This window comes from Mytilus trossulus, chromosome 10 (assembly GCF_036588685.1).
Source record: "Mytilus trossulus isolate FHL-02 chromosome 10, PNRI_Mtr1.1.1.hap1, whole genome shotgun sequence".
NCBI lineage: Eukaryota > Metazoa > Mollusca > Bivalvia > Mytilida > Mytilidae > Mytilus > Mytilus trossulus.
In genome coordinates, this window is record NC_086382.1 from 3,162,671 (window position 1) to 3,177,593 (window position 14,923).

The window sequence follows — 14,923 nt, forward strand, 5'->3', positions numbered from 1 at the left end:
ACACGGCGACATATAAAAAATCGAGGAGCAAGTGATGAGAACTTATTTTAATAAGATTGATCTCACACGGCGACATATAAAAAATCGAGGAGCAAGTGATGAGAACTTATTTTAATAAGATTGATCTCACACGGCGACATATAAAAAATCGAGGAGCAAGTGATGAGAACTTATTTTAATAAGATTGATCTCACACGGCGACATATAAAAAATCGAGGAGCAAGTGATGAGAACTTATTTTAATAAGATTGATCTCACACGGCGACATATAAAAAATCGAGGAGCAAGTGATGAGAACTTATTTTAATAAGATTGATCTCACACGGCGACATATAAAAAATCGAGGAGCAAGTGATGAGAACTTATTTTAATAAGATTGATCTCACACGGCGACATATAAAAAATCGAGGAGCAAGTGATGAGAACTTATTTTAATAAGATTGATCTCACACGGCGACATATAAAAAATCGAGGAGCAAGTGATGATAACTTATTTTAATAAGATTGGTATGATTGCCAAATGAGACAGCTCTTCACAAGAGAGAAATAAGATAGAAGTTTACAACTATATAGGTCACAGTACAGCCTTCAACCATGAGTAAAAACGCTATACTGTATAGCTATAAAGGTCGCGAAATTATAAATGTAAAACAATTCAAACGAGGCAACTTACGGCATGATTTATGTACCAAGCAATATCCAAAAACTAATATGCTATACCAGGGGCGGATCCAGGGGGAGGGTTCCGGGGATTGGAACCCCCCTTTTTTTGGACGATCAATGCATTTGAATGGGGACATATAGTTAAACCCCCTTTTTGTCCTAGGTCGGGACCCCCCCTTTTTTTTTAAAGAGGGCTGGATCCGCCCCTGTATACAGCAACACACGACAATTCCTGAATTATAAGCTCCTGACTTAGGACAAACACAGACAAAATGTGGTGGGGTTAACCTAGTTTGTTGGCACCAAACCACACCTCCCCTAACCTCGGACAGCGCTGTAACAGTACGACATAAGAACAAACAATACAAAACAAGAGGCTCTCAAGAGCCCGAATCGCTCACCTTAATTTCTTTGAATCGTCCTATTTTCTTCAAAAAAAAAAAAAATCATTTTCTCCTTTGTTCTATTTTAGCATAGGAGCTATGTTTCTTGACCTACAAGGAAATGAAATATAAAATTTGTACTAGATACTCTGAAACTCATTTAGCCTAAGTTTGGCTGAAATTGATACAGCAGTTTCAAAGGAGAAGATTTTTTTAAAGTAAGTCAACATGATGAACAAATTGTGAAAAAAAACTCTTTAAAGGGCAATAACTCCTTAAGGGGTCAATTGACAATTTTGGTCAATTGACTTATTTGTAGATTTTACTTTGCTGATCATTTTTGCTGTTTACAGTTTATCTTTATCTATAATAATGTTCAAGATAATGACCAAAAACTGCAAAATTTCCTTAAAATTACCAATTAAGTGGCAGCAACCCAACAATGGGTTGTTTGATTCATCTGAAAATTTCAGGGCTGATAGATCTTGACCTAATGAACATTTTTACACATGTCAGAATTGCTCTAAATGCTTTCGTTTTTGAGATATAAGCCAAAAACTGCATTTTACCCCCATGTTCTATTTTTAGCCATGGCGGCCATGTTTTTTTTCTTCACAAAATGGAAAATAAAACACAATCTTTATTCTAGATACCCTAAGGATCATTCAGCTAAAGTTTGGTTGTAATTTGTTCAGTAGTTTCAAAGTAGAAGATCTTTGAAATAGTTTACGATGACGACGACGGACGGACGGACGACGACGGACGCCAAGTGATGGCAAAATAATGTGATTTTAAAAATCAGACAGAGAGCCACTTGATATTTTTCTCTGCATAATTATCCGTCAAAACAACAACTGACAATACAATTCTTACCGGATTTTTTGCCAAGTTTATATAAATTGAGACCTTTGTTAATGATTACAAAAATGTATATCGGGCCAGAATAAATATATTTTATTTGTAATAAGAAAAGATGATTCATTTAAATATCAATGTGGTCCAAAATACTTATATCTAAAATCTGCCAGACCCCTCCTCAGAACCAAAAAATTATTGTCCCCTTGTTGCTGATTTTGTTAAACGTACAAAAATGTAATTTTTTTTATATTAATATATAACTTAACATTTGAAAAGAAGTAACATTTGGATGAGTTATACATCATTATGTGCAAATAATATTGTCTCCCGCATCGAATGTTAGATAATTACAGATCTATAATACACACGTGTAGGAGTGGTAACATTAGCCCAGAACATGTGTTCAGAATATCTATAATTTTATGTGTGATAAGACAAGATTATTTATTTCTAAAATATGTTAGGGCTTCCACCTCAGAATCAAACGGTTGAAAACCACATCGTATAATAAAAAAACACCTTTGTATAATAGAAAACCACCATCGTATAGATCTAATAGAAAAACACCTTTGTAAAATACAAAAGCACCTTCGTATAATAAAAAAAAACACCTTCGTGTAATAGAAAACCTCCATCGTATAATAGAAAAGCACCTTCGTATACTGAACACAAAACCTCCATCGTATAATATAAAAGCACCTTCGTATAACACAAAAGCACCTCCGTATAATAAAAAAGACACATAAGACAACTATGGCGTTCCATACCGAGGGCACGGAAGATTTGCCATTGGACTTAAAGTTAATAATAAATGTTCTCGTCCTTAATATAATTTATGAACGGAAGATTTGCCACTGTCCGTGAATGTTATTGTTTTCGTCCTGAATATATGAAGGGAATGTTTGCCACTGGACATCAAGTTAAAGAAATCGTCCAGAATATATGCGTGGAATATTTGCCACTGGACATAAAGTTAAAGTAATCGTCCAGAACATATGCGTGGAATATTTGTCACTGGACATAAAGTTAAAGTAATCGTCCAGAATATATGCGTGGAATATTTGCCACTGGACATAAAGTTAAAGTAATCGTCCAGAATATATGCGTGGAATATTTGCCACTGGACATAAAGTTAAAGTAATCGTCCAGAATATATGCGTGAAATATTTGCCACTGGACATAAAGTTAAAGTAATCGTCCAGAATATATGCGTGGAATATTTGCCACTTGACATGAAGTTAAAGTAATCGTCCAGAATATATGCGTGGAAAATTTGTCACTGGACATAAAGTTAAAGTAATCGTCCAGAATATATGCGTGGAATATTTGCCACTGGACATGAAGTTAAAGTAATCGTCCAGAATATATGCGTGGAATATTTGCCACTGGACATAAAGTTAAAGTAATCGTCCAGAATATATGCGTGGAATATTTGCCACTGGACATGAAGTTAAAGTAATCGTCCAGAATATATGCGTGGAATATTTGCCACTTGACATGAAGTTAAAGTAATCGTCCAGAATATATGCGTGGAATATTTGTCACTGGACATAAAGTTAAAGTAATCGTCCAGAATATATGCGTGGAATATTTACCACTGGACATGAAGTTAAAGTAATCGTCCAGAATATATGCGTGGAATATTTGCCACTGGACATAAAGTTAAAGTAATCGTCCAGAATATATGCGTGGAATATTTGCCACTGGACATGAAGTTAAAGTAATCGTCCAGAATATATGCGTGGAATATTTGCCACTGGACATAAAGTTATAAGTAATCGTCCAGAATATATGCGTGGAATATTTGCCACTGGACATAAAGTTAAAGTAATCGTCCAGAATATATGCGTGGAATATTTGCCACTGGACATAAAGTTAAAGTAATCGTCCAGAATATATGCGTGGAATATTTGCTACTGGACATTAAGTTAAAGTAATCGTCCAGAATATATGAGTGTAATATTTGCCACTGGACATAAAGTTAAAGTAATCGTCCAGAATATATGCGTGGAATATTTGCCACTGGACATGAAGTTTAAGTTATCGTCCAGAATATATGAGTGTAATATTTGCCACTGGACATGAAGTTAAAGTAATCGTCCAGAATATATGCGTGGAATATTTGCCACTGGACATAAAGTTAAAGTAATCGTCCAGAATATATGCGTGGAATATTTTCCACTGGACATGAAGTTAAAGTAATCGTCCAGAATATATGCGTGGAATATTTGCCACTGGACATAAAGTTAAAGTAATCGTCCAGAATATATGCGTGGAATATTTGCCAGTGGACATAAAGTTAAAGTAATCGTCCAGAATATATGCGTGGAATATTTGCCACTGGACATGAAGTTAAAGTAATCGTCCAGAATATATGAGTGGAATATTTGCCACTGGACATGAAGGTAAAGTAATCGTCCAGAATATATGCGTGGAATTTTTGCCACTGGACATAAAGTTAAAGTAATCGTCCAGAATATATGCGTGGAATATTTGCCACTGGACATAAAGTTAAAGTAATCGTCCAGAATATATGCGTGGAATATTTGCCACTGGACATGAAGTTAAAGTAATCGTCCAGAATATATGCGTGGAATATTTGCCACTGGACATGAAGTTAAAGTAATCGTCCAGAATATATGCGTGGAATATTTGCCACTGGACATGAAGTTAAAGTAATCGTCCAGAATATATGCGTGTAATATTTGCCACTGGACATAAAGTTAAAGTAATCGTCTTGAATATATGCGTGTAATATTTGCCACTGGACATGAAGTTAAAGTAATCGTCCAGAATATATGCGTGGAATATTTGCCACTGGACATAAAGTTAAAGTAATCGTCTTGAATATATGCGTGTAATATTTGCCACTGGACATGAAGTTAAAGTAATCGTCCAGAATATATGCGTGGAATATTTGCCACTGGACATAAAGTTAAAGTAATCGTCTTGAATATATGCGTGTAATATTTGCCACTGGACATGAAGTTAAAGTAATCGTCCAGAATATATGCGTGGAATATTTGCCACTGGACATAAAGTTAAAGTAATCGTCCAGAATATATGCGTGGAATATTTTCCAAATGGATGTAAAGTAAGCAACAATAAATCATGCAATCAATTTGACTTTCTGTTACATTCATTTTATTGGGGCCGGATCGACTTTACTTTTGGGCCGGATCGACGTGGGACGGATCGACTTGGGCCGGATCGACGTGGGGCCGGATCGACCCGAAAGCACATAGGCTACACAGCTACTTTTGCATAGGCACTATTTCTGTACTACTTATGTACTTTATAATTATTGTAATATTTAGGTACTACAATGTAGTATTTTCCAGTACTTGATTTGTACTTAAAATATTGGTACAAAAAAAAAAGGATCACAGTATTCCATGTTTGAACATCATAACTTTTAAAAGAGAATTGAAATAGACAAACTTTCAAAATGCTGAAAATGTAACCGTGCAACCAAAAATCTGTAGTACTTAAATTTCAAGTACAAATCTAGTACTGTAAAATACAGGTACCTAAATATTACAATAATTGTTAAGTAACAAAATAGTACTGAATATTAAAAGTAGATTTCCCGGTGAGTACAATACAGATATTCAAGAGGTAAATCTGGTCATCTTTGGACTTCACCTGTATACCAGTGATATCAAAGGAACGACTGTCTGGCTACACGGGATGTATGGATTAAATTAAATATCATGTTTTCTAAAATTACATACATAGTTTCGGAAAAAGGGAGAAGATTTGGATCCATTAAAATGTTTAATCCCGCTGCAAATGTTTGCACCTGTCCTAAGTCAGGAAATTGATGTACAGTAGTTGTCGTTTGTTTATGTAATATATACGTGTTTCTCGTTTTGTTTATATAGATTAGACCGTTGGTGTTCCCGTTTGAATGGTTTTACACTAGTAATGTTGGGGCCCTTATTACTTGTTATTCGGTGTGAGCCAAGGCTCCGTGTTGAAGGCCGTACTTTAACCTATAATGGTTTACTTTTTAAATTGTTATTTGGATGGAGAGTTGTCTCATTGGCACTCACACCACATCTTCCCATATCTATGTAATGATATAAAATTTGAATATTTTGTTTGATTAAAACACAAAATTCTTTCGTCTCGATATTGCCTCTTTATGCTGACAATCATAAATTCATCAAGTTATTTAACATATTTTCACGATTTGGGATTTAATTTTGATTGTTGGAGTCCGCACAGTGACCTAGTATACGTTAATTGGTGGTTTATTGTTTCATTAGCGGCTTTACTGCATCTCCTTATTGGAGATCACACAGAAACTGTTTAAAACGACCCCAAACTGAAAATTAATCCCGAAGTGACCTCATGTACTCATTCCTGATGGGTAAATTGTTCCTGCTAAACTACTGGCACCCGTCGTGTTGCATAATCAAACTTCGAAACATGTAAAAACTGTACTAATGTTCTTACATTGTGATTAATAATTCACTAAAAAACACGATACAAGAAGTTCATTTATATTTTTTTTTTCATCATTTACAAAATGTTCTATAATAAATAAAACAATTGCTTTATTTCATTTGAAAAAAAGCTGTCATTTACAAAAAAAAATCGTTTGTAACTTAATTAACCCAAGCGTATGCATATAACCCTGTTGATGACCAATACTGGCACTGCTCTTTGTGGTAAAAATCGGTTACACCTAAGTTACTCTCCATTAAAGCAGTTGTATTTGGAAATGGTTGCCAACGATCGGAAAATGGTTTTCCTGTCTGCACGAAGTTTACAATTTCACGTCGTATTGTTTGTATGAAATCGTTGTCTGTTTGTGTAGGTTTATAATAATGCTTTATTGAACCAAAAAATGCAATTACATCCCACGCATGCGCTGCGTAGCGAGCATCGTGAGGAAGTCCAAAAAGTTTAGAAGGGACTTGAGGTCGAGCGTTTGAAACATAATGGTAGATTGGAGAATCAAATGATGTTTGCATATGTCGAGCTAACTCCATATTCGGACACGTGACCCGTAAGTCGGATGCCATAGATGTGTACTGGTATTCAGGACTTTCCACACCAGAGGGATAGAGGTCAAACACACGAGATATGTTTACTTCCGGAAATTCACTTAGTTTATCTGTTACCCTTTGGGTATAATTGTCCCATGTCCATTGAGCAATGTCGGGAGCAGCCGGGCCATTGTCTATTTCTTGAGCAGTTGTACCTACAAGAAAAATTTTTAAAAATGTAGAATTCTACTGTTTATTTTGATTTTAAGCAACAAATTAACCGCTTTAATGTCGGTTTGTTATGAATATTTTTTTCTGGTTTCGGTTATGAATGTTGCTACTTAAGTTGTTCATCCCGTTCTGAATATATCATCTCAACATAGATAAACAAACGCAGCATGCAGTTGGGTCACTTCAAGCGTTGAAAGATCATGGAAAGCTATAAAAGTTGGTTTGTATTGCTTTATTATTTTCAATGCTAGTTTTATATATTTGCCTAATTTTATTAAATTAGTTTTGATATTTGACGATTATAAAGTTATGACTTTAAGAAGAAATAAAAGCAGGACAATACAATTAAAAATATATTAAAACAATCACTTGGCTAAAAAACTTAGTCGTTTTGAAGGTAATACATTCGACATTTAAATAAGTCTGGAGCAATGACTATATTCAGGACATACCATTAATTCATTCTACATTTATCAAAAAACCAACTTGAACTTTGAAATTTTAGCTGGTAATTATAATGGGTTATACCAGTGCCGATAGTTTGGTTACCGTTCCAACTCCGGGAATCCTACGACAAAAGAGGGGACTATAATCTGAGAGGCACAATATAAAATAAACGTATGGTAAGTCTACGTACCTGACGCAACTCACGACTGAGAAATATCAAAAGGTTTATTTTCTATCTTCAATATCGTTCACTGAAGAGAAACTTACTTATCATTACTGGTACATCAACCATTTGTCCTCGTTTCCAAGCCTCTATTGGCGCCAACGGAAGTACGGTACCTGTAACCATAAATCAAAACGTCACATTACGACATGTCTCATGTAAAACAAACTGTTCATCAGAAATAACTTGAAATGATTGGTATCTTGAAATGATTGGAATCTTGAAATGATTGGTATCTTGGAATGATTTTTATCTTGAAATGATTGGTATCTTGGAATGATTTGTATCTTGAAATGATTTGTATGGTAGAATGATCGGTATCTTGGAATGATTTGAATGGTAGAATGATTGGTAACTTGAAATGATTTGTATGGTAGAATGATTGGTAACTTGAAATGATTTGTATGGTAGAATGATCGGTATCTTAGAATGATTTGTATGGTAGAATGATCGGTATCTTGGAATGATTTGTATGGTAGAATGATTGGTAACTTGAAATGATTTGTATGGTAGAATGATTGGTAACTTGAAATGATTTGTATGGTAGAATGATCGGTATCTTGGAATGATTTGTATGGTAGAATGATCGGTATCTTGGAATGATTTGTATGGTAGAATGATCGGTAACTTGAAATGATTTGTATGGTAGAATGATCGGGATCTTGGAATGATTTGTATGGTAGAATGATCGGTATCTTGGAATGATTTGTATGGTCGAATGATCGGTATCTTGGAATGATTTGTATGGTCGAATGATCGGTATCTTGGAATGATCTGTATGGTAGAATGATCGGTATCTTGGAATGATCTGTATGGTAGAATGATCGGTATCTTGGAATGATTTGTATGGTAGAATGATCGGTATCTTGGAATTATTTGTATGGTAGAATGATATGTATCTTGGAATGATTTGTATGGTAGAATGATCGGTATCTTGGAATGATTTGTATGGTAGAATGATCGGTATCTTGGAATGATTTGTATGGTAGAATGATCGGTATCTTGGAATGATTTGTATGGTAGAATGATCGGTATCTTGGAATGATTTGTATGGTAGAATGATCAGTATCTTGGAATGATTTGTATGGTAGAATGATCGGTATCTTGGAATGATTTGTATGGTAGAATGATCGGTATCTTTGAATTATTTGTATGGTAGAATGATATGTATCTTGGAATGATTTGTATGGTAGAATGATCGGTATCTTGGAATGATTTGTATGGTAGAATGATCGGTATCTTTGAATTATTTGTATGGTAGAATGATATGTATCTTGGAATAATTTGTATGGTAGAATGATCGGTATCTTTGAATTATTTGTATGGTAGAATGATATGTATCTTGGAATGATTTGTATGGTAGAATGATCGGTATCTTGGAATGATTTTTATGGTAGAATGATCGGTATCTTGGAATGATTTGTATGGTAGAATGATCGGTATCTTTGAATTATTTGTATGGTAGAATGATATGTATCTTGGAATGATTTGTATGGTAGAATGATCGGTATCTTGGAATGATTTTTATGGTAGAATGATCGGTATCTTGGAATGATTTGTATGGTAGAATGATCGGTATCTTTGAATTATTTGTATGGTAGAATGATATGTATCTTGGAATGATTTGTATGGTAGAATGATCGGTATCTTGGAATGATTTGTATGGTAGAATGATCGGTATCTTGGAATGATTTGTATGGTAGAATGATCGGTATCTTGGAATGATTTGTATGGTAGAATGATCAGTATCTTGGAATGATTTGTATGGTAGAATGATCGGTATCTTGGAATGATTTGTATGGTAGAATGATCGGTATCTTTGAATTATTTGTATGGTAGAATGATATGTATCTTGGAATGATTTGTATGGTAGAATGATCGGTATCTTGGAATGATTTGTATGGTAGAATGATCGGTATCTTTGAATTATTTGTATGGTAGAATGATATGTATCTTGGAATAATTTGTATGGTAGAATGATCGGTATCTTTGAATTATTTGTATGGTAGAATGATATGTATCTTGGAATGATTTGTATGGTAGAATGATCGGTATCTTGGAATGATTTTTATGGTAGAATGATCGGTATCTTGGAATGATTTGTATGGTAGAATGATCGGTATCTTTGAATTATTTGTATGGTAGAATGATATGTATCTTGGAATGATTTGTATGGTAGAATGATCGGTATCTTGGAATGATTTGTATGGTAGAATGATCGGTATCTTTGAATTATTTGTATGGTAGAATGATATGTATCTTGGAATGATTTGTATGGTAGAATGATCGGTATCTTGGAATGATTTTTATGGTAGAATGATCGGTATCTTGGAATGATTTGTATGGTAGAATGATCGGTATCTTGGAATGATTTGTATGGTAGAATGATCGGTATCTTGGAATGATTTGTATGGTAGAATGATCGGTATCTTGGAATGATTGTATGGTAGAATGATCGGTATCTTGGAATGATTTGTATGGTAGAATGATCGGTATCTTGGAATGATTTGTATGGTAGAATGATCGGTATCTTGGAATGATCTGTATGGTAGAATGATCGGTATCTTGGAATGATCTGTATGGTAGAATGATCGGTATCTTGGAATGATTTGTATGGTAGAATGATCGGTATCTTGGAATGATTTGTATGGTAGAATGATCGGTATCTTGGAATGATTTGTATGATAGAATGATCGGTATCTTGGAATGATTTGTATGGTAGAATGATCGGTATCTTGGAATGATTTGTATGGTAGAATGATCGGGATCTTGGAATGATTTGTATGATAGAATGATCGGTATCTTGGAATGATTTGTATGGTAGAATGATCGGTATCTTGGAATGATTTGTATGGTAGAATGATCGGTATCTTGGAATGATTTGTATGGTAGAATGATCGGTATCTTGGAATGATTTGTATGGTAGAATGATCGGTATCTTGGAATGATTTGTATGGTAGAATGATCGGTATCTTGGAATGAGCAGTACCTTGGAACGATTTGTATCTTGTAATGATTAGTAGGGTATAAAGATTGATAACTTGGAATACTTTTATCTTGGAATAAATGGTTCTTGGAATTATTGGTATTTTAGAATTAATAATATCTTGGAATGATTGGTATCTTGGAACGATTATAATCTTGGTATCTTCTCATACTTTCAGAAAACAAAAAAACTGTGTATATATTCTTCTAAACAAATTAATTTACTTTTACCAAAATTAACATCTCTTTAAATTAAGGGTTTGAGCACAAAAGAGGCATGTATTAATAGCTGCGTTATTTTATTTATATAAGGTCTTCCTTATAATATATCAACTTACAATGTAAGAGCAACTCACCGTCAATTACTGGTAGAGCTCCATCAAAAAGGTCACGTGTTGGAAGATCATTCTGATCCGCCATTTCCCAGTATGGAAACACATCCCATGGAATGGCATTTAATACGTCATCTGCCGGAAGTTGCAGCAGACAGTTAATGTCTGAACATCTTGTATTTTTCAAAAATACCAAGTTGTCTGTGGACGCCTCAGCAAGAGTCTTGTTCATGACAGGAGACGCACTTAACATCCAGGCCTTATTAAAGAGTCCCTTCGCCATCGGTGACGCCAATAAAGCATAAATGCTTGTACCTCCAGAACTCTGTCCGAACACTGTAACCTAAGATGAAAGAAACGCACTAATGATCATTTATTGGAACAATTTACGTGTCTGGATCCCAAATAAGGGAAGGGTTTAGATCACAAACATATTTCACCCCGCCACATATGTATGTGCATGTCCCAAGTTAGAAGCCTGTAGTTCATTGGTTTTCGTTGGTGTAATGTCTGTCATATTTGTTTTTCGTAAAAAAAAAGTGTTATTAGTTAGCCCGTTAGTTTTCTCAATTAAATTGTTTCATATTTTCCATTTTGTAGCTTTTTATAGCCGATCATATATACGGTTTGGGGTTTTCTCATTGTTGAAGGTCGTAAGGTTGCCTATAATTGCTTAACATAAACTAATTTCTGTTGATATATAGTTGTCTCATTGCATGGCAACCATAGCAAATCTCCTTATTTTTTATAATAGTTTTTATATTCACAACCCGAATGAAACCAACTCCTCGTAAGTCAATGCATCGAAACTGCAACGGTCTTAATATTTTTGTCATTCAAATTGAATGTCCTTTTCATAAATTATGCAATTATATACCATACTTATGCAAAGGTGTCCATCAATTGTTTGGGATATTTTTATTCAGGCACTTTTCATTTTCTGTTCTAAAATATTTTATATTTGGCCTTTAAAAATTCTGCTTTCAAATGCATCAGATGAAATTATAGATCTATAAAACACATATCAGATGAAAGTTATCATAGAAACGTGTGTCCGATGAAAATTGTTTAAGAAACACGTATTAATTGAACATCATTTGAGTAAAAAATAATAGCTATATACATGTATATTCATTCTTATCCAAACTATCTATAAAACTGATAGTGTTTAGATATCAAATACTAAATACATATATTCTTCATTGGCTTAAATAGTATTAGTTCATCAGGTGTGACCGGATAGTAAGACATTTTGCTTTACATATATTACAATAATGTACGATGTCAACCTTTCTACTACAGTTTTACTCACCGAATTTTTATTGCCACCAAAATTATGTATGTTCCTTTGTACCCATTGGAGAGCCAGTATTTGGTCCATGAATCCGTAGTTCCCGGATGTTCGATTCGGAGACCTTTGTGATAGTAAATCCAATGCCATAAAACCAAAAGCACTAAGTCTATAGTTCATACTAACATACACCATGTTTGTAGCCTTAACGAGCCCTTCAGAAGGACTGTAAGCTGGCCAGTTTCCGTTCAGATAGTTTAAAAATCCGCCATGGATCCAAACCATTACATGGAGGTTAGCATTTTTATTAGTATTTGGGGTCCACACATTCAAATAGAGACAATCTTCGGATCCAAAGGTTATACTTTTGTTAACCATTCCCCTTTGGTAGCAGGAATTCCCGAACGTATTAGCTTTTAATGTTCCTGTCCAACAGTTCTTTGCGGTCTTTGATTTTGGAACTGGTGGTCTCCATCTCAGATTTCCAACAGGCGGTTCTGCGTACGGGATTCCTTTGAACTCGTTGACCGATGTTCCTATTCCTTCCACCGCTCCACAATCTGTATCCACAACTGGATTATTAAGTAAGAAACTATTAACGGCTATAATGCATAAGCAAGTTTTAAGTATCAACAAGTTTAACACCGAATACATCGCCATTTTTTATTCATCGGCTGCTACACTGACGAGATGCACATTATAAAGCATTAAAAGTAAGTCGCAATAAGTTAGAAACCTTGTTATTTGATATATCTAACCTTGTCGTAGTTTATACATGTAGTTCACTAAACCCCAGATATAAATAATGTAACCATCATTTTTACACGTGACAACACTAAGTGTTATTGGGGATAGAACAATTTACAAGGTTTTCATTAAAGTTTAACATTTATCATTTAACGAAACATGGAAAAAAGTGACAGGAAAAAAAAATATAGATATAAATCAACGTGTATATAAGTATATCCGGGAAATGTTCTGGGACATGCTTGATATTCAAGGATACATTATTATCTCTTCGTGTTAATTTCTAGACATAGTTGTAGGTTTGCTGTCTCAGTAAGATTTGAAAAATATGTGTATTTCTTTTTTTCATATTTAAGTGCTTAATAATATTATAATCAAAGTCCTTTAAGTGAATTTTGTGAAGTTGTTCGTGTTAAACAGGTTGGGACAAAACGACACATGGGGCACTTTTCTCCATTGAGTAACAATTCCTTAATTGAGTAATCACTTGGTAGTGCCAACATGATTTTTTTCTTATTGGGTCTACTGTGTAAACTATAATGGGCACAATTTAATTTTATAGAATATTGTACAAATTCTTCCAAAGATTCATTTATATTTGGGGTTTTATTCAGACTCGCTAGCCGTGGAATTTTTTCAAAGTTTTTTTGTCATCTGTTTGGCTACGATATCTTCTTCTTCTTAAGGAAAACACACATTCCCATTGAAGATAAACGGCCTTACTTCTCAGTAAATTAGTTGAGAACTATTCCTCTTTTGGAAAATAGGCTGCATTTTATATAAATGTATGCCATTGCGAATAAAAAGACTCAGTTCACAAAATATTAATGTCAGCACTATAAAATAATTACTCAAATGAGCGAATATTACTCAATTAAAAGAACTGTACCTAACTTTTAAAAGCTGATAAAAAAGTGTGCTATCCTTGACTTCTTCTTGTTCTTCCAATAATTTACATACCATCTCTAATGTATTGTCACAAATGACTGTTTACACATGACCAAAGGAAACATATTTCACCAGTTGGAACTCTTGGTTTAATAGGTTCCTTGTGAGCAACAACCCTCTATCAAGAAAATCATGATAGGAAATGCAAGCCCTGGAGTATCGTATCAATTGGGAGATATATACCCCGTATGCAGGTGATGTTGGAATGTTGCTACTTAGAAATGGAAAATTCACAATCGGAAAGCTGAAATCATCTCTTTTGTCGTAAAGTTTTGCTTTCAACCGACCCTCATTGTCAATTTCTAGATTTAAGTCCAGATATGAGGCCGACTTAACTGTATCTGTAGTATCCTTAATCTCTAGTTCGATGGGATAGATGCGTTCCACATAGTCACCAAATTTTGAATTATTTAGTGAAAGAACATTATCTATTTAGCGGAAAGTAGAGTTAAAGGATATTGCTAACTTCTTATCTTTCTTCCTAAGAACAATCTGATTAAAATTAAATCTCTCACTCGCTCATTTTTTAATGCTTGGTCACTGCGTGGGAGTCGGTAAGTAGAGGGGTACAGTTTGTTCCCATTGGAATGATTAATATATCCCCCATAACTAGAAATTAAGGAAACAACAGACACGGCTTCCTGCACCTCATTATTAGACTTATATCTCGAATTTTACCTACACACTCATCTCAGTACCAGAATCTATGACAAAAGAGCCGATTTTAATTTTGAAATTATAAATTTTCCCCACCTTATTAGCAATATACCAACTTCACCTGCATATAGTATATACATTTCCAACTTATCCGATATTCC

At 34.3% G+C, this 14,923-nt stretch overlaps 1 protein-coding gene across 1 annotated transcript; it reads right to left on the minus strand.

The window, feature by feature from the left end:
• Positions 1-6,396: 6,396 nt before the first annotated feature.
• Positions 6,397-13,197, minus strand: LOC134686731 (para-nitrobenzyl esterase-like). The gene is made up of 4 exons (XM_063546438.1): positions 12,432-13,197; positions 11,144-11,462; positions 7,847-7,918; positions 6,397-7,116 (listed from the first exon to the last, which is right to left on the minus strand). The coding sequence occupies exons 1-4, from the start codon at positions 13,068-13,070 to the stop codon at positions 6,518-6,520; spliced, it is 1,629 nt and encodes a 542-aa protein (XP_063402508.1). The 5' UTR covers positions 13,071-13,197; the 3' UTR covers positions 6,397-6,517.
• Positions 13,198-14,923: the final 1,726 nt, after the last annotated feature.

What these genes read in the sequence shown, in the direction of transcription:
- LOC134686731 (XM_063546438.1), bottom strand. Translation starts at nt 13,070, where the DNA reads ATGGCGATGTATTCGGTGTTAAACTTGTTGATACTTAAAACTTGCTTA. An exon ending in TTGGTGGCAATAAAAATTCG is followed by an intron (nt 11,463 to 12,431) that starts GTGAGTAAAACT and finishes CTTTCATCTTAG; the next exon opens with GTTACAGTGTTCGGACAGAG. An exon ending in AGCTCTACCAGTAATTGACG is followed by an intron (nt 7,919 to 11,143) that starts GTGAGTTGCTCT and finishes TTATGGTTACAG; the next exon opens with GTACCGTACTTCCGTTGGCG.